This window comes from Abramis brama, assembly GCF_963993115.1.
Source record: "Abramis brama genome assembly, chromosome: 25".
NCBI classification, from domain to species: Eukaryota; Metazoa; Chordata; class Actinopteri; order Cypriniformes; family Leuciscidae; genus Abramis; species Abramis brama.
Window position 1 is genome coordinate 29,143,170 of NC_139987.1, and position 24,164 is coordinate 29,167,333.

General features: G+C 41.6%; 1 protein-coding gene across 4 annotated transcripts in view; it reads left to right on the forward strand.

Moving 5' to 3' along the window:
• ttc3 (tetratricopeptide repeat domain 3) overlaps positions 1-24,164 on the forward strand; it is a 55,400-nt gene that overhangs the window by 14,001 nt on the left and 17,235 nt on the right. The window contains exons 13-27 of one of the 4 annotated variants that reach the window (XM_084104225.1): positions 340-391; positions 1,070-1,157; positions 1,390-1,429; positions 2,923-2,983; positions 4,045-4,255; positions 6,700-6,843; positions 11,060-11,140; positions 16,052-16,158; positions 16,235-16,361; positions 19,263-19,382; positions 21,224-21,325; positions 21,402-21,494; positions 22,763-22,827; positions 22,911-23,050; positions 24,056-24,164. The exon at positions 24,056-24,164 is cut by the window's right edge and continues 206 nt beyond it. In XM_084104225.1, the coding sequence (XP_083960351.1) occupies positions 340-391; positions 1,070-1,157; positions 1,390-1,429; positions 2,923-2,983; positions 4,045-4,255; positions 6,700-6,843; positions 11,060-11,140; positions 16,052-16,158; positions 16,235-16,361; positions 19,263-19,382; positions 21,224-21,325; positions 21,402-21,494; positions 22,763-22,827; positions 22,911-23,050; positions 24,056-24,164 (1,540 nt within the window). Of the gene's footprint in view, positions 1-336; positions 392-1,069; positions 1,158-1,389; positions 1,430-2,922; positions 2,984-4,044; positions 4,256-6,699; positions 6,844-11,059; positions 11,141-16,051; positions 16,159-16,234; positions 16,362-19,262; positions 19,383-21,223; positions 21,326-21,401; positions 21,495-22,762; positions 22,828-22,910; positions 23,051-24,055 lie in introns of all 4 variants that reach the window. The other 3 variants (XM_084104224.1, XM_084104226.1, XM_084104227.1) reach the window with 3 other exon arrangements.

Sequence of the window (24,164 nt, forward strand, 5' to 3'; positions counted from 1 at the left end):
CGCTCCTCACAACACACACTCCGCACACTCACACACACTCCTCACAACACACACTCTGCACACTCACACGCGCTCCTCATAACACACACTCCTCACTCTTACACCGAGGTTGCTGAGAACTCTTCTTCTGATGTTATTGCTGTCTTTATGGAGTTATGAGGTCCTTCGAAATGTACTTATTATTTCAAAAATCTTGCCAAAGGACTGCAGTTGAACATTAGCCGGCCCGCTAACACTGGCACATTTACAGAAATGTTGATTAATGTGTGGTGTCCTTATAAAAGAAAGAAAGACTCCTCACACCTCACCGCATTATTACTGTTGTGTTTCCTCAAGCAGACCAAATGAAGACCAAGAAGACGGAAACTAAAAGGATTTCTTCTAAAACCAGGTTTGTAGGGTTTTTTACATTTGAGTGTTTGAGGGGGTCTAAGACTTTAGTCACACTTGAACCATGAATACACACACACACACACACACACACACACACACACACACACACACACACACAGACACAGACAAAAAAGGATTCTAAGAGTTTTGTGATTGAAACACATCCTTACTTTTCAACCTGTTCTCCTTCAGTTTGACCCGTTATGAATGCGAGGAATGCTTCAGTACACACAGAAAAACCTTTAAATTCTAAAACTTTACCAAAAAATGATTTCATAATGTCTACATGTGTATCTGAATGCACACTGAAGTAAACTGACTTCAGGACCCAGAGGAACAGCTCATTTGCTCCATATAGAGCTATAAGGCCATCTAGAGTCATGAAATATCATCTTATATTATGTATTTTCCACAAGAGGTCGGCAAAGACACCCAATGAAAGATATGTTGAGCTGAATTAAAAGGGTTATGCATGAAATTGGAGTTATTTTGAATTTAAGTTGAAAGAATGTGAGGAATGTTCTTAAATTACTATTTATTATTCATTAGTAATTTAAAGGTAAAAAAAAATCCTGTGAGGGAAAGATGTGTCATAAAGTGCGGGATGAGGGTTAAGCTCGTATTTGTGCTCTGGTGTTGCATGGTTGAAGGATTAGAGCTTGTGTTTGTAACGCAGAGCGCATGCGGGCGACCCTTCATCTCAGCATCAGAGATCCACTCGTCAGCCTGAAGCGCCGTCTCGTTCCTCCAGCCTGGAGAGTTCGGTGAGTCTTGCCTTCTGAACACCACCTCCCTCACGAGTGCTCCACCGACACAGCCCAGGCCGTCTCAAAAATATGATTCTATATATATATATGATCTTTATATCGGCCGCCTGCTCTCTTAACGTTGGCCGTCGATATCGGTCGCCCACTAATGCTTGAGTTCAGGCCTGAGTCTCTGTGAGATGTGAGTGTGCTCCGTCTGTCTAACGACTGATGTTCTTCTCTCTGATAGCAGACGTCTGAGCGTGGGAAACACCAGGCTGACGCTGCAGGTGAGGGACGACATTCTTCAGATATTCCAGCATTTGCATCTGTGTTGAGCTTGAGTTTAAATGTGCTCTGCTCTTCTCAACGCTGCTTTATTCTGTCTTATTCTGTGCACTGTTGCACTTCATTTCTGCATGTTTTGCTTTTTATTTATCGCAAGCTTTATAGTTTTTTAGCAAAAATTTTAATGTCCTGATGATTTACTCTCCCCCTCGTCATCTAAGATATTCATGTCTTTCTTCAGTGGAGAAGAAATGCAGGTTTTTGAGGAAAACACTCCAGGATTTTCTCCATATAGTGTCTTCAATGGGGTCCAGCGGGTCGAAGGTCCAGATGTGAGTTTCAGTGCAGCTTCAAAGTCTCGACACGATCCAGCCGAGGAATAAGAGTCTCATCTAGACAAACCAGTGGACATTTATAACAAAATAAACATTTATTATACTTTAACCACAAATGCTGGTCTTGTTGAAAGGTCAAGCGTGAGTAGGCGTAAGGACTGCGGTAGGGCGAAAAACTCCTCCAAAATCGTCCGACGTCGTTGTTTTGCATTTTTTTGTAAATGCCGTTTGACTTAGTTTTTGCACGTTCACTTTGTAAACACTAGGTCTGTACTTCCGCTTACGTCACGCGTGACCTTTCAACCTGATTATGTAATGTGTGGCACATCACAGCTAGTGCAAGACCAGCATTTGTGGTTAAAGTATAATAAATGTTTATTTTGTTATAAATGTCCGCTGGTTTGTCTAGATGAGACTCTTATTCCTCGGCTGGATCGTGTCGAGACTTTGAAGCTGCACTGAAACTCACATCTGGACCTTCGACCCGCTGGACCCCATTGAAGACACTATATGGAGAAACATCCTGGAGTGTTTTCCTCAAAAACCTTCATTTCTTTTCCACTGAAGAAAGAAAGACATGAATATCTTAGATGAGGAGGCGGAGAGTAAATCATCAGGAAATCTTAATTCTGAAGTGAACTCATCCTTTAAATTTGGCTCTAAACCCTGCAGATAACCCGTTTAAAACCTGTAATGGCAGTAGGCTTCTCTCTCTCGTCTCCGAACACACACACACACATCTGTACTGAACGTGTGTTATCTCAAAGTGAAGGCTGTGTCACGTCTGTTCCCAGCGCTCATCCCTCTCTCCAAGGTCACTGATAACTCGTGTGTTAGTGTGCTGTTATGGACTGGCAAACAGAACAAAGCTTGAATATCTCGTGGAACTGAAAGAATGTGTTTTCATTCATGTGGGCATGTTGTCATAAACGCTCCCTCTAGAGGAAGTGTGTGTCACGCTGCTTCCGGTCTCGAGTCTCGTGCCGTGCTTGTTCCCTCCTTCAGCTGATGCGGTTGTTTCTAGACGCTCACCGGTGTTCAGCGCTAGCGGCTCTTCTGGTTCTGCGGGTTGTTCCTGAACGCAGGAGTGATTTATTTATTTATTTCCCCAGGAAAGTTTCTTTATTTGAACTCTAATCTCAAATTTCCATTGTTTTCAGGGAACTCTGGAGCTCGAGCCCATCCTGAAGAAAGAGCGGACAGACTCAAAGACATGAAAAGGTAATAAACCGGGTTATTGTCATGAAAGTGACCAGAAAACAAGCTAATTCTTTCGTTAGTTCAAACATGTTTTAATCATTCAATGTGTTGATAGAAATCTGACTGACATTAATTGTAAATGATGTTTGTGAAGAGTTATTTTATCTTTAAAGTGAAACTTGAGCTTCTAATGACAGGTACAATAAAGCTAGATTTACTTTCATTTCTCAGTCGCTCGGTGTCAGGATGTTTTCTTCACTTCTGCTGTTTGTGATGAGCGTGAACAAACCCTTTACAACAGGCTTGTGTTAACTAGCACGATCTAACTGTGAACACTTATTAATGTAAAATAGCTGTTCATGTTCACAGTGCATTAATGTTAACTTTTGCCCTTAAAAATGTGTTGGTAAATGTTGAACGTGACATTAAATGAGATAAATATGCTGTAGAAATGTTAACTTTTTTTTAGTACATAATGCAACTTTGTGAAGTGTTACCAAAACATGAAATAAACATTTAACTTGAATAAAATATTCAAGCTTGATGGCATAGAAAAATGGCAAACACAACAACTACTAAAACTAATTAAAATTAAACTGTTGACAAAATTTGGTAACGCTTTACAAAAAGGTTCATTAGTTAACATTAATTAATGTAGTAACTAACATGAACTAACAATGAACAAAACATTTGTTACAGTATTTATTCATCTTTGTTAATGTTAGTTATTAATAATCCAGCTGTTCATTGTTCATGTTAGTTCACAGTGCATTAACTAATGTTAACAAATACAACCTTTGATTTTAATAATGTATTAGTAAATGTGGAAATTAACATTTAAGATTAATAAATGCTGAAGAAGTATTGTTCGTTCTTAGTTCATGTTAACTAAGGTAGTTAACTAATGAACCTTATTGTAAAGTGTTACCCAAAATCTGAACTAAAATCTGATTGAGAATATTAACATATTAGCGGTTTTTATTGGGGTTTTTTTATTCCTCACTTCATTGATCAGAAACGCTGCACTGATTTCATTGAGCCTCTTGGATAATGATGCTTATTCCTAATGAATCTTGTCCTAGTGAAATGAGTCCACGGAAGAGTAAGAAAGCTTCAGGTGCAGTGGAGAAGCCGTCGGTGCGCAGCAAACACACACCTGTCCCGGAGCGCAGCAAACACACACCTGTCCCGGAGCACAGCAAACACACACCTGTCCCGGAGCACAGCAAACACACACCTGTCCCGGAGCGCAGCAAACACACACCTGTCCCGGAGCGAGCCCACAGTCCAGCGGTTAGTGTCACACAGAGCAAACTCCTGAGCAGTGTTGGGGAAACTCATTACAAGTAACTTGAGTTGTGTGTGTGTAACGCTGGCGTGTGTGTGTGTAACGCTGGCGTGTGTGTGTGTAACGCTGGCGTGTGTGTGTGTAACGCTGGCGTGTGTGTGTGTAACGCTGGCGTGTGTGTGTGTAACGCTGGCGTGTGTGTGTAACGCTGGCGTGTGTGTGTTTAACGCTGGCGTGTGTGTGTAACGCTGGCGTGTGTGTGTAACGCTGGCGTGTGTGTGTTTAACGCTGGCGTGTGTGTGTTTAACGCTGGCGTGTGTGTGTAACGCTGGCGTGTGTGTGTGTAACGCTGGCGTGTGTGTGTGTAACGCTGGCGTGTGTGTGTGTAACGCTGGCGTGTGTGTGTAACGCTGGGGTCTAAGGTGTTTTTGGGGTCCTTGAGATGTTTTGACATGCCCTGACATTTGTGCTTTTTTCAGTTGCTTATAAACATGATCATGAACAATGATATATATATATATATATATATATATATATATATATATATATATATATATATATATATATATATATATATATATATATATATATATATATATCATTATAATTATAACAATATAATTCAAATATAAATGAAAGTCAAAAGCACATTTTTAGTACACAGTCATACCTGGAAACAAATCCTGTTCAAATAGGCTATAATGGCTATTCCACAGAATTGGTTCAAAGTTAAAGTTGGAAACATCTTGAATTTTTTTTGTCTTTTTCAACAAATTTTGGATATTATGTATAATATCCAAGGAAAACATTTCCAGTAATTGTGCAGTTAATTCTTATACTGTATTTTCAGAAAGTTTTGGAATATATCCTCTCCCCAAATGTGTCACTAATAAAAAACAATAATAAATAATTTAATGAGAAGGCTGATATTGACATATTGAGATTTTGTTTACATCTACCTTGTAAATATATTTTTTGCTATTTTATTAAAAAGTTTTCACATGTAAATCAACAACAATTACAATTTTAACAATATTTAGTATACATTTTATCATGCGTATTTTAAAGTTAAGGATTCATTAGTTTGAATATAGCCATCATTGGAACAAACACTATAATAACATCTTAGTTGATGACTTTATTTTTGACAAAACATACTATATATTTAACATATGAGCAGAAACTGGCGAACAAAAGCTTATTTGATTCTATTTTACAGTAAAAACTTCATAATCTTATCCAAAACTAGTCAACGAAATGTTGTCTTTCATATTTCGTCTCTAACATATCGTTTTTATGATATATTACGGCACATAAATGTTAATTTGCAGTTTAATACGTTACTCATACAAAGACATTTTTATTTCAACATATTTCAGTCAATTTTTACTCATCTCAGTCTAGCAATATAGTTTGGTAAAAGCTGTTCATTCATTCACACACAGAAACACGATATTTAAACAGTCTTTTTGCAGTTTACAGACACTATTCCATATCGCGATTAGAACAAAGCACTTGAGAATAAAGAACTTACTATTCACAATCCTCAGCTGGATCCGTTGCTCCTCGAAATGAAACTAAACCGGCACTTCTGAGGTAAATCTTCCAGGATTATTATCACGATAGTATTATTCCTCACAGCGTTGCAAGACGATGTAAAGTAGCCTGCGTTAATCTGATAAAACTTAAGTTGTATCGAGCTTTGATCAAATTTGATTATTTGATAAAATTTAAGAATTTGAAACGAAAGATGGAGCATAGGCCTACATTTAACAAAATTAGGGAAAAAATGCCCTTTATAAAGGTAAAAAAAAAAATTCTGATAAAGAGTGTTTTCCAACAGTGATGTAATGAAACATTGACAATTTAAGTTTGAAGGGAGTAAAGCCTCGTTAGTTAGTTAGTTAGTTAGTTAGTTATAGCACATTTAAAAACAACATGAGTCGGCCAAAGTGCTTTCCATTTAAAACAATATTCCAACAGCATAAACAACCAAAATACAAAAAACATTAAACACGACACCAAACCAAATACAATTAAAATACAAGACAACAGTAAAACAAGATACACTCAACTACTAGCTCCACCATCAGCCTGGGCAAGCGAATGCACCCTCAACCCTGATTTAGGCTATTAAGGACATGTAATTTTGCCAATGTAAAAATGTAAATGTAAAAATTTTGCTTTTATTTTAAATAAATGTTCATTTTAAATCAGCCTACTTCAGTGTGATATGTTACCATATCATCATGCTTAACACTGAGAATTTGAATAATTGTAATGTGATGATCAGATGCAGATATCTAAGAGAATATCATAGGTTTGGGCGGGTGGCGGTGGATTATTTATTTTTAACAGTGGATTCGGGTTACTCATAGTGCACCAGATTAATGAATTTATCTTTTAAATGTGTGGTGTGTGTGTGTTTAACACTGGTGTGTGTGTGCAGGAGGCCGTCAGCGAGGCGGGTTCGAGAGAGCTCTTCTGTGCTGCGGTTCAGGAGGGTCACATGGCTCTGAGTGACCGGCGCTGCAGAAACGCTCATCAGTCCTTCACTGCGGCCCTGCGGATCCTGGAGTCCAGCGGCACCGCGGTAATATAGCGCTACACACACACACACTGGCTACGCTTACATGCACTACTTCTGTTTCAATCAGACTGAATTCATTCCGATTGATGAATCTGAACGTAGTGTTTACATGAACGCTAAACGTGATCGGGTTGATGTGCTATACATCATTACGCTATTTCTACGTCCCTACGCTATTTCTACGTCATTACGCTATTTCTACGTCATTACGCTATTTCTACGTCATTACGCTATTTCTACGTCATTACGCTATTTCTACGTCATTACGCTATTTCTACGTCATTACCGTATTTTCCGGACTATAAGTCGCACTTTTTTTCATAGTTTGGCTGGTCCTGCGACTTATAGTCAGGTGCGACTTGTATATCAAAATTAATTTAGACTGAGATGAAAACATTACCGTCTACAGCCGCGAGAGGGCGCTCTATTGCGGAGTTGTTCAGAAGCGACACCAAGGATGAAGAAAATTCAATGGATTCAGTGATGTGGAATGAGATTGCGGGAGCTTGGTGAACTTGTTTACTGGTAACTTGCTTGTTGGACTCGCTGGCTTATGTTAATTTAGCCTATTCAGCCTCCCAGGTGTATGTTCTTTAAGCTATTGTGTAGCTGAATAACTGTTAATGTGTTGCGTTAACATACCGGACACCTACTCAGCCTGTTGTTCTGTGTGCTACTGTGTAGTTGAATAACTTGCCTTTCCAGATTAAATGTCTGTTCTTGGTCTTGGATTTTGTGAACTAAATTTCTAAATAAATGCGACTTATTGTCCAGTGCGACTTATATATGTTTTTTTCCTCTTCATGACGCATTTTTTGACTGATGCGACTTATACTCTGGAGCGACTTATAGTCCGGAAAATACGGTACTCTATTTCTACATCATTACGCTATTTCTACATCATTACGCTATTTCTACGTCATTGCGCTATCTCTACGTCATTACTCTATTTCTACGTCATTACGCTATTTCTACGTCATGCTATTTCTACGTCATTACTCTATTTCTACATTACGCTATTTCTACGTCATTACGCTATTTCTACGTCCCTACGCTATTTCTACATCATTACGCTATTTCTACGTCATTACGCTATTTCTACATCATTACGCTATTTCTATATCCATTACGCTATTTCTATATCCATTACGCTATTTCTACGTCATGCTATTTCTACGTCATTACTCTATTTCTACATTACGCTATTTCTACGTCATTACGCTATTTCTACGTCCCTACGCTATTTCTACATCATTACGCTATTTCTACGTCATTACGCTATTTCTACATCATTACGCTATTTCTATATCCATTACGCTATTTCTATATTCATTACGCTATTTCTACGTCATTACGCTATTTCTACGTCATTACGCTATTTCTACATTACGCTATTTCTACATCATTACGCTATTTCTACATCATTACGCTATTTCTACATCATTACGCTATTTCTATATCCATTACGCTATTTCTATATTCATTACGCTATTTCTACATTACGCTATTTCTACATCATTACGCTATTTCTACGTCATTACGCTATTTCTACATCATTACGCTATTTCTATATCCATTACGCTATTTCTATATTCATTACGCTATTTCTACATCATTACGTTATTTCTACGTCATTACGCTATTTCTATATCCATTACGCTATTTCTATATCCATTACGCTATTTCTACGTCATTGCGCTATTTCTACATCATTACTCTATTTCTACGTCATTACGCTATTTCTACGTCATTACTCTATTTCTACGTCATTGCGCTATTTCTACGTCATTACTCTATTTCTACGTCATTACACTATTTCTACGTCATGCTATTTCTACGTCATTACTCTATTTCTACGTCATTACTCTATTTCTACATTACGCTATTTCTACGTCATTACGCTATTTCTACGTCCCTACGCTATTTCTACATCATTACTCTATTTCTATATCCATTACGCTATTTCTACGTCATTGCGCTATTTCTACATCATTACTCTATTTCTACGTCATTGCGCTATTTCTACGTCATTACTCTATTTCTACGTCATTACTCTATTTCTACGTCATTACTCTATTTCTACGTCATTACGCTATTTCTACGTCATGCTATTTCTACGTCATTACTCTATTTCTACGTCATTACTCTATTTCTACATTACGCTATTTCTACGTCCCTACGCTATTTCTACATCATTACTCTATTTCTATATCCATTACGCTATTTCTACGTCATTGCGCTATTTCTACGTCATTACTCTATTTCTACGTCATTACGCTATTTCTACGTCATTACGCTATTTCTACATCATTACTCTATTTCTATATCCATTACGCTATTTCTACGTCATTGCGCTATTTCTACGTCATTGCGCTATTTCTACATCATTACTCTATTTCTACGTCATTACGCTATTTCTACGTCATTACGCTATTTCTACGTCATTTCTACGTCATTACACTATTTCTACGTCAGTACGCTATTTCTACGTCATTACGCTATTTCTACGTCATTATGCTATTTCTATGCACATTCCTTTCAGTTTCGGTTTCAGTCGATCAAGTGTTCACATGTTCTCTGGATCATGAATAAACCCCTTTCAATCCGATCGACGTGTCATTGGGATCGAGCTCAGTCGGATCGATTAAAGTGTTTACATGAAGTCACAGTCCCATTACTAACGGATGATTTGGTTGCATGTAAACGTTGCCGATGATGCAACTTCATCAATATGAGACAAACCGCTGTAAAGCAGCTCTAAAGGACAGTCAAATTCAGTTCAAGATGTGTCTGTGTTTCCATCCAAAGTTGAGAATTTAGTTGGAATATTGCATAAAACATTTGAGAATAAAGCAGTGTTTCCATCCCATGTGTTCAAGAGAACAAAATCATCACTTCCATTACATCAAGTTTCTGCAATCAGGCTGTTTTTCCCTCCATCATAAACGAGTGTGTCTAATTTTTTGAAGTTATGCACATCTTGGTGCTTCCATCCTATGTTTCTTATGCAATATGGCAAAATTTACATTAAAATACGCGTATGGCAGAGTCACTGGGGTACACTGCACGGGTTCGGGTATCCGCGGGCAAATTTTGCTCAAACGGGTGAAAAATAACGGGTTTAAAACAATCACATGCAAACGTAAAAATATATAAAAATATATAAAAATATATGCATATTTTTAGGAACACATCTACAAAAATATGCCTGTATTTCAAGTTGATAAAATAATTTAAAATCCACATCAGGTTTTTTGTGCCCACGCGCCACGCCCTCCCAGGAGTCTCTATAACGTTCCCTAGGCTACTTTCACTTTTAAAAATTCCTCATAACCGCGCGCGTGATCTGCAGTCGAGATGATGCTGAGGAGCTGAAGAAAAGAATAGCTAGTGGAGATGGTAAAGTTGTCGACAGTACGTCATCAAAAGTCAAGTCCAGTGTGTGGGAGAAATGTGGAGAAAGGCTTTGCTGCATTTTCGTGTTGGATAGCGCAGATGTGGAACTTCATCGCAGAGGAAGCACAGATAACTGTGGTAACAAACCAAGCCGTTCTATCGAACAGTATTTTTCAGATGTAACACTGTTCAGTGTGTGTGGTGTTCAGTGTGTGTGGTGTTCAGTGTGTGTGGTGTGCAGTGTGTGTGTGGTGTGCAGGGTGTGTGGTGTTCAGTGTGTGTGGTGTTCAGTGTGTGTGGTGTGCAGGGTGTGTGGTGTGCAGGGCGTGTGTGACCCAACATTGTCAGATGTAGGCTAGACGAAATTGCGTGGCATATAGTGTTGCAGCCGCGTCTGTTCGACTGGTAAAATGTTAAGGCTACTCAGGTTTGTGGTAACGTTAGCCGTGTTCTTCATGTATCGGCCTTTTACAGCTTCGGCTGAAGTTGTCCTTGTGTTAATGGTCATGTGATAAGTTCTGTATGACCTGGCAATAAACATTTTTGTAAGTGTGTCTATAATGTGATTGGCTAAACTGATTTTATTTCGGGTGCGGGTCGGGTGTCGGTTCTATTTTAAGCGGGTCGGGTGTGGATTTACAAAATCTGCCCCGTGCTGGACTCTGGCGTATGAACACAGCTGGAGAATCCCCTCGCGTGTGTGAGTCTGCAGAACAGTGGCACTCGCTGTGTTTAGATGTTGTGCTTCAGTATTCGGCTCTGACACAGACTGAACGGTTCGGCCCCTCGTTCATAAGTGTTCACTGGTGTGTGTTCCCGACAGGCGCTGGGACTGACGGAGCTGGATAAATCTGTGCTGGTTTATGGATATGCAACGGCCCTGCTGGAGATCGGACAACCAGAGGTAATGCCACACGACTCCGCTTTCCAGAGCAAACGTTCACACCGAGAGCACATTCACCAGCTGACCAGCTTTAGCCTGCGCACACACACGTGTGGGAGACGCTGGAGGAAGTCATGTGACTTTACCTCAGGCTAGTTTCCCCTACACACCTGACATAAGTTCACCTGGGCGTCTCCTGATCGACATCTCCCTTAAAACTCATCTTTGATCACCAAAATTACATTTAAACGAAATTTAAAAAATTTCTTCATTTCTTTCATACCCGCTTTTTGGACATATTAATTTATACATTAAATAAGCTACTATTGTCCACAGTTTATGAAATGAACACCCGCCATCCCGCGGTAATGTGTGTGTGTGTGTGCGCAGTAATGTGTGTGTGCAGTAATGTGTGTGCGCAGTAATGTGTGTGCGCAGTAATGTGTGTGTGTGTGTGCAGTAATGTGTGTGTGCAGTAATGTGTGTGTGCAGTAATGTGTGTGCGCAGTAATGTGTGTGTGTGTGCGCAGTAATGTGTGTGCGCAGTAATGTGTGTGCGCAGTAATGTGTGTGTGCAGTAATGTGTGTGTGTGTGCGCAGTAATGTGTGTGCGCAGTAATGTGTGTGTGCAGTAATGTGTGTGCGCAGTAATGTGTGTGCGCAGTAATGTGTGTGCGCAGTAATGTGTGTGTGCAGTAATGTGTGTGTGCAGTAATGTGTGTGCGCAGTAATGTGTGTGTGTGTGCGCAGTAATGTGTGTGCGCAGTAATGTGTGTGTGCAGTAATGTTTGTGTGTGTGCGCAGTAATGTGTGTGTGCAGTAATGTGTGTGCGCAGTAATGTGTGTGCGCAGTAATGTGTGTGCGCAGTAATGTGTGTGTGCAGTAATGTGTGTGCGCAGTAATGTGTGTGCGCAGTAATGTGTGTGTGCAGTAATGTTTGTGTGTGTGCGCAGTAATGTGTGTGCGCAGTAATGTGTGTGCGCAGTAATGTGTGTGTGTGTGCGCAGTAATGTGTGTGTGCAGTAATGTGTGTGCGCAGTAATGTGTGTGCGCAGTAATGTGTGTGCGCAGTAATGTGTGTGTGCAGTAATGTGTGTGTGCAGTAATGTGTGTGCGCAGTAATGTGTGTGTGTGTGCGCAGTAATGTGTGTGCGCAGTAATGTGTGTGTGCAGTAATGTGTGTGTGTGTGCGCAGTAATGTGTGTGCGCAGTAATGTGTGTGTGCAGTAATGTGTGTGCGCAGTAATGTGTGTGCGCAGTAATGTGTGTGCGCAGTAATGTGTGTGTGCAGTAATGTGTGTGTGCAGTAATGTGTGTGCGCAGTAATGTGTGTGTGTGTGCGCAGTAATGTGTGTGCGCAGTAATGTGTGTGTGCAGTAATGTTTGTGTGTGTGCGCAGTAATGTGTGTGTGCAGTAATGTGTGTGCGCAGTAATGTGTGTGTGCAGTAATGTGTGTGCGCAGTAATGTGTGTGCGCAGTAATGTGTGTGCGCAGTAATGTGTGTGTGCAGTAATGTGTGTGCGCAGTAATGTGTGTGCGCAGTAATGTGTGTGTGCAGTAATGTTTGTGTGTGTGCGCAGTAATGTGTGTGCGCAGTAATGTGTGTGCGCAGTAATGTGTGTGTGTGTGCGCAGTAATGTGTGTGCGCAGTAATGTGTGTGTGCAGTAATGTGTGTGCGCAGTAATGTGTGTGCGCAGTAATGTGTGTGTGCAGTAATGTGTGTGCGCAGTAATGTGTGTGTGTGTGCGCAGTAATGTGTGTGCGCAGTAATGTGTGTGTGCAGTAATGTGTGTGTGCAGTAATGTGTGTGTGCAGTAATGTGTGTGTGTGTGCGCAGTAATGTGTGTGCGCAGTAATGTGTGTGCGCAGTAATGTGTGTGCGCAGTAATGTGTGTGTGCAGTAATGTGTGTGTGTGTGTGTGCAGTAATGTGTGTGTGCAGTAATGTGTGTGTGTGTGTGCAGTAATGTGTGTGTGCAGTAATGTGTGTGTGTGTGTGCAGTAATGTGTGTGTGCAGTAATGTGTGTGTGTGTGTGCAGTAATGTGTGTGTGCAGTAATGTGTGTGTGCAGTAATGTGTGTGTGCAGTAATGTGTGTGTGCAGTAATGTGTGTGTGTGTGTGCAGTAATGTGTGTGTGCGCAGTAATGTGTGTGCGCAGTAATGTGTGTGTGTGTGTGTGCAGTAATGTGTGTGTGCAGTAATGTGTGTGTGTGTGTGCAGTAATGTGTGTGCGCAGTAATGTGTGTGCGCAGTAATGTGTGTGCGCAGTAATGTGTGTGTGCAGTAATGTGTGTGTGTGTGCGCAGTAATGTGTGTGCGCAGTAATGTGTGTGCGCAGTAATGTGTGTGTGCAGTAATGTGTGTGTGTGTGCGCAGTAATGTGTGTGCGCAGTAATGTGTGTGTGCAGTAATGTGTGTGTGCAGTAATGTGTGTGTGCAGTAATGTGTGTGCGCAGTAATGTGTGTGTGCAGTAATGTGTGTGCGCAGTAATGTGTGTGTGCAGTAATGTGTGTGTGTGTGTGTGCGCAGTAATGTGTGTGCGCAGTAATGTGTGTGCGCAGTAATGTGTGTGCGCAGTAATGTGTGTGCGCAGTAATGTGTGTGTGTGTGTGCAGTAATGTGTGTGTGCAGTAATGTGTGTGTGCGCAGTAATGTGTGTGCGCAGTAATGTGTGTGTGCAGTAATGTGTGTGTGTGTGTGCAGTAATGTGTGTGTGCAGTAATGTGTGTGTGCAGTAATGTGTGTGTGCGCAGTAATGTGTGTGTGCAGTAATGTGTGTGTGTGTGTGTGTGTGTGTGCAGTAATGTGTGTGTGTGCAGTAATGTGTGTGCGCAGTAATGTGTGTGTGCAGTAATGTGTGTGTGTGTGTGTGCAGTAATGTGTGTGTGTGCAGTAATGTGTGTGTGTGTGTGCAGTAATGTGTGTGTGTGCAGTAGTGTGTGTGTGTGTGCAGTAATGTGTGTGTGTGTGTGCAGTAATGTGTGTGTGTGTGTGCGCAGTAATGTGTGTGTGTGTGTGCAGTAATGTGTGTGTGCAGTAATGTGTGTGTGTGCAGTAATGTGTGTGTGCAGTAATGTGTGTGTGCAGTAATGTGTGTGTGCAGTAATGTGTGTGTGCAGTAATGTGTGTGTGCAGTAATGTGTGTGTGTGTGTGCAGTAATGTGTGTGTGCAGTAGTGTGTGTGTGTGTGCAGTAATGTGTGTGTGTGCAGTAATGTGTGTGTGTGTGCAGTAATGTGTGTGTGCAGTAATGTGTGTGTGTGTGCAGTAGTGTGTGTGTGTGTGCAGTAGTATGTGTGTGTGTGTGTGCAGTAATGTGTGTGTGTGTGTGTGCAGTAATGTGTGTGTGTGCGTGTGTGCAGTAATGTGTGTGTGTGTGCAGTAATGTGTGTGTGTGTGTGTGTGTGCAGTAATGTGTGTGTGTGTGCGCAGTAATGTGTGTGTGTGTGTGTGTGTGTGCGCAGTAATGTGTGTGTGTGTGTGTGTGTGCGCAGTAATGTGTGTGTGTGTGTGTGTGTGCGCAGTAATGTGTGTGTGTGTGTGTGTGTGTGCGCAGTAGTGTGTGTGTGTGTGTGTGTGTGCAGTAATGTGTGTGTGTGTGTGTGTGTGTGTGTGTGCGCAGTAGTGTGTGTGTGTGTGTGTGTGTGTGCAGTAATGTGTGTGTGTGTGTGTGTGTGTGCAGTAATGTGTGTGTGTGTGTGTGTGTGCGCAGTAGTGTGTGTGTGTGTGTGTGTGCAGTAATGTGTGTGTGTGTGTGTGTGTGTGTGTGTGCAGTAATGTGTGTGTGTGTGTGTGTGTGTGTGTGCAGTAATGTGTGTGTGTGTGTGTGTGTGTGTGTGTGTGTGCAGTAATGTGTGTGTGTGTGTGTGTGTGTGTGTGTGCAGTAATGTGTGTGTGTGTGTGTGCAGTAATGTGTGTGTGTGTGTGTGTGCGCAGTAGTGTGTGTGTGTGTGTGTGTGCAGTAATGTGTGTGTGTGTGTGTGTGTGCGCAGTAATGTGTGTGTGTGTGTGTGTGTGTGTGCGCAGTAATGTGTGTGTGTGTGTGTGTGTGTGTGTGTGCGCAGTAATGTGAATGCAAAACTCTGCAGAGTCACTTTATTTCGACATTGTCTAATAATCCAAATGTAGTTGTGTAAGTTAAAATTATACAAACCAAAGGACAAGCAGTGATGTTCGGGATACAGATGCAGAAATAATGCTCGTCTCTTCTGTTTTTGTTGCAAAGATAGCCTATCTAATTATGATATTAATAGTCATTTAAATTTAAAATATTTAAATAATATCATGAGATATATATATGATCTGAAGTAACTAGCTTGAGTAGTTCTTTCATTGGATACTTTTAACTCTTACTCAAGTAACTATTAAGATTATTACTTTTACTTTGAGTAAATATTTCTATAAGTAGTTGAGTACAGTTTTTGGATACTCTACCCGTCTGATATAGATATAGAGGCACATGGTTATGAGTGTGTTATTGCTCCTATAAATATCCAAGTATATGATACAGCTTTTATTCTTCAGGTCAATCATATATTCATGGGAAAGCGATATCTTTATCACAGTGTCCTTCAGTGGGTAAAGTTTCCGCAGGCATCGCATGTGCTGCAGTTTATTTGTACCATTTTGTTTTATTAGTTTATTTTTATTTATCCATTTACCCTTTAAGAATTTAAAAGATAATAAAGAAAGATATTGTTTGATAAATGAGATCTCTGATTGTAATCCTTGAAAAAATAAAGTTTTTAAAGTCCTGGAATTAGATTTTACAGGATCTGCACGAACCCTGAAGCTGTAAACTGCAAAAAACATGAATGTCACTGTTGGTCCTGATAAAGTGAGTTTAAAGTGTCTGATTTTCAGTTTGTTTGTTTGTTTGGTTTTGTTGTGTGGTGTGTGTGTGTGTGTGTGTGTGTGTGTGTGAGAAGGAACTGGCTGAAGCTCACAGGAAGTTCGCCATGTTAGAGTCGTCAGACAGGAAGTTCCAGTCGCTGGTGCATTATGGGATGGGGCGAGTGTATCTGAAGGAGAACAGGTTAGTGTTGATGTGAAGGCTCTGGCGCTCCGCCCGGATCGTCTCGCACGTCAGGCTCATGCTCTGTGTTTTACAGGTTTGCTAAAGCTCTGGAGCGTTTCTCTAACGCACAGCTCATGATTCAGAGACACGTCACACCTGGGAAACTCACCTGGCCGACCACTAAAACTATAGTTGAGGAGACACAGACGGCCTGTTTAAAGGTGTGTGTGTGTGTGTGTGTGTGTGAGATTACTGCCATCCATCAGAATATTCTGGTATTCAGTGTCTGATTTAGTAGGACATAATGTTTTTAACCAGTTCTCACTTTGATGAACCGGTATCAATTCCCAAGATTGATCTTTTAGTCAATTTTCAGCTGATTCTTTAACCAAACTTGAACACTGAACATTCTCTGTAGCTCCTGCCATCCAATAATCACAATAATATTTGATACTTCTGATATGAAACGGTCTCATCTTTAGAATCCTGTCAGTTTCATCAGTAAATTCAGTCAATAAATGTGTTTGTGTGTGTTTAATGTGTGTGTGACAGATGAACCGATCATCTCTTCCTCTTTTACTATTTCGATTTGATTTCAATTTAGTCACAAGCAATTCGATTAAATTCCGATTTCAATTAATTTGTGTATGTACTGTATTTTTCTCACTGCATGAACTACATGAACCCTGTCAGTCGCTTCATTACTGTAATATTACAGGTTACAATAAACTTATTTATATGCTAACATTAAAATTACCCAAGCCTGTTTTTAGTAAAGTGACTTTTTAATGACATAATTATATTTCTACTGTAATTTACTTTTTGAAATGTACAGCGGGTACGGAAAGTATTCAGACCCCCTTAAATGTTTCACTCTTTGTTATATTGCAGCCATTTGCTAAAATCATTTAAGTTCATTTTTTCCCTCATTATTGTACACACAGCACCCCATATTGACAGAAAAACACAGAATTGTTGACATTTTTGCACATTTATTAAAAAAGAAAAACTGAAATATCACATGGTCCCAAGTATTCAGACCCTTTGCTCAGTGTTTAGTAGAAACACCCTTTTGATCTAATACAGCCATGAGTCTTTTTGGGAAAGATGCAACACGTTTTTCACAGCTGGATTTGGGTATCCTCTGCCATTCCTCCTTGCAGATCCTCTCCAGTTCTGTCAGGCTGGATGGTAAACGTGGGTGGACAGACATTTTCAGGTCTCTCCAGAGATGCTCAGTTGGGTTTGAGTCAGGGCTCTGGCTGGGCCATTCAAGAACAGTCACGGAGTTGTTGTGAAGCCACTCCTTCGTTATTTTAGCTGTGTGCTTAGGGTCATTGTCTTGTTGGAAGGTGAACCTTCGGCCCAGTCTGAGGTCCAGAGCACTCTGGAGAAGGTTTTCGTCCAGGATATCCCTGTACTTGGCCGCATTCATCTTTCCCTCGATTGCAACCAGTCGTCCTGTCCCTGCAGCTGACAAACACCCCCACAGCATGATGCTTCACTGTTGAGACTGTATTGGACAGGTGATGAGCAGTGCCTGGTTTTCTCCACACATACCGCTTAGAATTAAGGCCAAAAAGTTCTATCTTGGTCAGGCCAGAGAATCTTATTTATCACCATCTTGGAGTCCTTCAGGTGTGCTTTCATGTGTCTTGCACTGAGGAGAGGCTTCCGTCGGGCCACTCTGCCATGAAGCCCCGACTGGTGGATGGCTGCAGTGATGGTTGACTTACTACAACTTTCTCCCATCTCCCGACTGCATCTCTGGAGCTCAGCCACAGTGATCTTTGGGTTCTTCTTTACCGCTCTCACCAAGGCTCTTCTCCCCCGATAGCTCAGTTTGGCCGGACGGACAGCTTTAGGAAGGGTTCTGGTCGTCCCAAAAGTCTTCCATTTAAGGATTATGGAGGCCACTGTGCTCTTAGGAACCTTAAGTGCAGCAGAATTGTTTTTGTAACCTTGGCCAGATCTGTGCCTTGCCACAATTCTGTCTCTGAGCTCTTCAGGCAGTTCCTTTGACCTCATGATTCTCATTTGCTCTGACATGCACTGTGAGCTGTACGGTCTTATATAGACAGGTGTGTGGCTTTCCTAATCAAGTCCAATCAGTATAATCAAACACAGCTGGACTCAAATGAAGGTGTAGAACCATCTCAAGGATGATCAGAAGAAATGGACAGCACCTGAGTTAAATATATGAGTGTCACAGCAAAGGGTCTGAATACTTGGGACCATGTGATATTTCAGTTTTTCTTTTTTAATAAATGTGCAAAAATGTCAACAATTCTGTGTTTTTCTGTCAATATGGGGTGCTGTGTGTACAATAATGAGGAAAAAAATGAACTTAAATGATTTTAGAAAATGGCTGCAATATAACAAAGAGTGAAAAATTTAAGGGGGTCTGAATACTTTCCGTACCCACTGTACATTTAAACGGCAGCTGTCATAACTTGTTTTTATGACAAATATATTCAAACACATCAAATATTGTAGAACAGGTTGAGTAAAAATATAATGAATACGTCATATAGTGCATGTGTCAATCAGAATGCTCTCTTTAGAGTTATTTTTCTAAATGACTATCGAGTTTATGGACACTGAATGGCTTTTCTGAGGTAAATGTGGCGTTACGTGACATTATTGTTCTCCAGCTGTGTTATTGACTGATTGGTTGAATCTCTGATTGATGGATTACATGAGACACGACTGATTTCAGGAAGTTCTTCTGAATCTTTCAACTTTCCTTCTGATGTTCATTGATGTTTATTTGCTGCTGTAACTAGTAATAAAGAGGAGGAGATGATCGGTTCATCTGTCACACACATTAAACACATTTACTGACTGAATTTACTGATGAAACTGACAGGATTTGAAAGATGAGATTTTCATATCAGAAGTATCAAAGATTATTATTGGATGGCAGGAGATACAGAGAATGTTTAGTGAAGTTTAAACGCATCAGCATCTAAAATATCAACCTTGAGATTAAAGAATCAATATCGGTTCATCAAAATGAGAATGATTAAAATCGAGCTCTAGCATAGATGAGTTTAACCCTGAGAGCTGTTATGATCTGATGATGATGATGATGATGATCTGATCTGATCTCTGTCCTGAAGGAACGCCTGCAGAGGTTTGTGGAGTTGTGTAAGTTTCCTCCTAAAGCAGACGCAGTGTGTCGACATCAGCACTGCCTCGCTCATACCATACACATCTACTTCAGCGACCCCGACTTTAAGGTGAGTGAGAGAGTGAGTGAGTGAGTGCGAGAGAGTGAGTGAGTGAGTGCGAGAGAGTGAGTGAGTGAGTGAGTGCGAGTGAGTGAGTGAGTGCGAGAGAGTGAGTGAGTGAGTGAGTGCGAGAGAGTGAGTGAGTGAGTGCGAGAGAGTGAGAGAGTGAGTGAGTGCGAGAGAGTGAGTGAGTGCGAGAGAGTGAGTGAGTGCGAGAGAGTGAGTGAGTGCGAGAGAGTGAGTGAGTGCGAGAGAGTGAGTGAGTGCGAGAGAGTGAGTGAGTGCGAGAGAGTGAGTGAGTGCGAGAGAGTGAGTGAGTGCGAGAGAGTGAGAGAGTGAGTGAGTGAGTGCGAGAGAGTGAGTGAGTGAGTGCGAGAGAGTGAGTGAGTGAGTGAGTGAGTGCGAGTGAGTGAGTGAGTGCGAGAGAGTGAGTGAGTGAGTGAGTGCGAGAGAGTGAGTGAGTGAGTGCGAGAGAGTGAGTGAGTGAGTGCGAGAGAGTGAGTGAGTGGGTGCGAGAGAGTGAGTGAGTGGGTGAGAGTGAGTGAGTGAGTGCGAGAGAGTGAGTGAGTGAGTGCGAGAGAGTGAGTGAGTGAGTGCGAGAGAGTGAGTGAGTGAGTGCGAGTGAGTGAGTGAGTGAGTGCGAGTGAGTGAGTGAGTGCGAGAGAGTGAGTGAGTGAGTGCGAGAGAGTGAGTGAGTGCGAGAGAGTGAGAGAGAGCGAGTGAGTGCGAGAGAGTGAGTGAGTGCGAGAGAGTGAGTGAGTGCGAGAGAGTGAGAGAGAGTGAGTGAGTGCGAGAGAGTGAGTGAGTGCGAGAGAGTGAGTGAGTGCGAGAGAGTGAGTGAGTGAGTGAGTGCGAGTGAGTGAGTGAGTGCGAGAGAGTGAGTGAGTGAGTGAGTGAGTGCGAGAGAGTGAGTGAGTGCGAGAGAGTGAGTGAGTGCGAGAGAGTGAGAGAGAGCGAGTGAGTGCGAGAGAGTGAGTGAGTGCGAGAGAGTGAGTGAGTGCGAGAGAGTGAGAGAGAGTGAGTGAGTGCGAGAGAGTGAGTGAGTGCGAGAGAGTGAGTGAGTGCGAGAGAGTGAGTGAGTGCGAGAGAGTGAGTGAGTGCGAGAGAGTGAGTGAGTGCGAGAGAGTGAGTGAGTGCGAGAGAGTGAGTGAGTGCGAGAGAGTGAGTGCGAGAGAGTGAGAGTGAGTGAGTGAGTGAGTGAGTGCGAGAGAGTGAGTGAGTGCGAGAGAGTGAGTGAGTGAGTGCGAGAGAGTGAGTGAGTGAGTGAGTGCGAGAGAGTGAGTGAGTGGAAAATGCACACACAGATTAGTGATAATACTGAAATCTGTATTTCTTGACTCAAACTAGCAACAACAACTAAATGATTGATAACACCTATAATGATCAATAAGCCATTGATGTCTGGATAAAAATGACACCCCCCATAAGACTGCTCTTATTTATGAAGATACTCGACAAAAATACATTTTGGCATAATTGTGTGTGTTATTGTTCGTTCAAGCGCGAAAGAGAACTGTATTCTGGCAGCGTCTTGTGCGCACGATACTAGCGCTAGTCTTTCTGTGTGTCACAGTCAGGACATTCACAGGCAGCACGCTCTTTTTTTTTCTTTTTTTTTGTCTTGTCAAAAAATGAATGGTTTAAAAGCATTAGCATGAATAAGAGCGGGATCATGTAACACTAGCCAAAGAATGACAAAAATTAACAGATATTGCGTTAACAGCCCCAATTTGTTTATTTCATGTAAAATCGCAGAATTTTGTGTCTTATAATCGCCTAGGCTTGACATCGCGATTGCGATATGATTAATCGTGCAGTGTGAGTGAGTGTGTTGATGTGTGTGTTCTCAGGGCTTCATCCAGCTGATCTGCTGTCAGAGCTGCAGAGTCGAGTTTCATATGAGCTGCTGGAAGAAGCTCAAAACACTTTCATTCTCCGATAAGAATGACAAGGTCAGACAAGCGTCACTCAGTGATTGAGATCTGAAGAGGACAGAAACACTCACTCGCTTTTCTCCTTTCACTGCAGGATTTTCTAAAAGATTTGTGTTTTACGCCGGATTGTGGAGGGCGGATCTGTCACGTTGTAATATTTGGCTCGACAGGGCTGATAAAGTGTGAGGTGAGGTACTCACTCACTCACACACACTCTCACTCACACGCACGCTCACTCACACACACTCACTCTCACACTCACTAACATTCTCTCACACTCTTGCTCACTCTCTCACTCTCTCACTCACTCACTCACTCACTCACTCTTGCTCACTCACTCACACTCACTCTCACTCACTCTCACACACACTCTCACTCACACGCACGCTCACTCACACACACTCACTCTCACACTCACTAACATTCTCTCACACTCTTACTCACTCACTCACTCTCACACTCACTCACTCACTCACTCACTCTTGCTCACTCACTCACACTCACTCTCACTCACTCTCACACTCACTCACTCTCACACTTACTCTCACTCACTCACTCACTCTCTCACACTCACTCACACTCACTCACTCACTCACACTCTCGCTCACTCACACTCACTCACTCACTCACTAACTCACTCTCACTCACTCACTCACTAACTCTCACACTCACTCACTCACTCACTCACTCACTCAAGCTCGCTCTCACTCACTCACACTCTCGCTCACTCACACACACTCACTCACTCACTCACTCACTCACTCACTGAAGCACTCACTCACTCACTCACTCTCACTCACTCACTCACTCACTCACTCACTCACTCACTCACTCACTCACTCACTCTCACTCACTCACTCACTCACTCAAGCTCGCACTCACTCACACTCTCGCTCACTCGCTCTCACTCACTCACACTCTCGCTCACTCACTCACTCACTCACTCACTCACTCTCACACTCACTCACACTCTCGCTCACTCGCTCTCACTCACTCACACTCTCGCTCACTCGCTCTCACTCACTCACACTCTCGCTCACTCTCTCACTCACTCACACTCTCGCTCACTCGCTCTCACTCACTCACACTCTCGCTCACTCACTCACTCACTCACTCACTCTCACACTCACTCACACTCTCGCTCACTCGCTCTCACTCACTCACACTCTCGCTCACTCGCTCTCACTCACTCACACTCTCGCTCACTCACTCACTCACTCACTCACTCTCACACTCACTCACTCACTCTCACACTCACTCACTCACTCACTCTCACACTCATTTTCACTCACTCACTCACACTCTTGCTCACTCACTCACTCACTCACTCACACTCTCACTCACTCACACACACACACTCTCTCACACACACACACACACACACACACACTCTCTCTCTCTCACAGTGATGTTTCATGGCTTCATTTACTAACTAACACTCTCTTTGTCTCTCAGTTTAAAACATGTATTCCTAAACTCAGCCCTGCTGGACGAGCGAGAGTCCGGCAACCATGTTCAAGGTGACGTTTGATCCTGTTAGATTCAGCGCAACGCTTTAAGGCTTCGCTCGTTTACCGTGATTTCTCTCGCTGTACCTCAACAGTATTAAGAAGTTGAAGTCTAAAAATGATCGAAAGCTTCGTCGGAAACAGCAGAAGTTGGCGAGACGTTCTGCGTGTGGAGAGAGAGATGAAGTAATGGCTGAGGACGCGGCTAACAAGCTAGCAGTGGAGAGACGATCACGTGAGCAAACCAGACACTAAATATTCTGTGCTCAATTTATAACATGTTTATATTGAAGTTAGATGATTTTATTCCTTTACATGTAAAGGTCTAGAAACACTTAAAATTAGACGCAAAAACTGTTGTTGAGAGGGTGAATTCATTGATTTTTACATTGGCAGTCAAAAGTTTAGAATAACTACACTAATCTACATTTATTTGATCAAAAATGCTGTACAGTGAAATATTATTCTAATGTAAATCAGCTGTTTTCTACGGTGACCGGGAGGGGATGTTCGGTTCACTTAAGTTTTATCGTGGCCACAGCATATAAACTTGTGGGAACATCATAATATCCCGTCGGCACGAGATCGTATATTGAGGGAAGGACATCCTTCTAATCAATCATTCTAATATGATGATTTGATGTTCAAGAAACATTTATGATTATTATCATTGTTGAAAACAGTTTGTATTTTTGTGGAAATCGTCATACATTACTGTTCAAAAGTTTAAGAACTAAAAATGTATACTTTTATTCTTCAAGGACACATTAAATTGATCAAAAGTGAGATACAAAAGATTATATTTCAAATAAATGCGGTTCTTTTGAAAATTTCTATTCATCAAAGAATCCTGAAAAATAAAACATGATTGCTTCCACAAAAATTCCACAAAGATGCTTTTCATCATTGATAATAATCATAAATGTTTCTTGATCATCCAATCATCATATTAGAGTGATTTCTGAAGGATCATGTGACACTGAAGACTGGAGTAATGATGCTGGAAATTCAGCTTTGATCACAGGAATAAATTACACTTTACTATATATTCACATAGAGAACAGATGATTTACATTGGAATTATATTTCAAAAAAGGCTAAAAAAATCTTAATCATTCCCAACTTTTGAGTGTCGTTGTTTGAGCTTATTTTGCGGCTTGTTTTGTTGTCTGCCATCATGTGAAGTGTTTTCTGAGGCAGTCGATCTCCGTAACGCTGCGTCTCTGTTCTCATCCTGCAGCGCCACCTAGAGATTCTATTTATGTGGACCGTGTTTTACATCAAATTCATGATAACAAAGGACTTTTTAAAGAAGAGCCAGTGAATATTTGTGTGTTTTGGGAGCACCT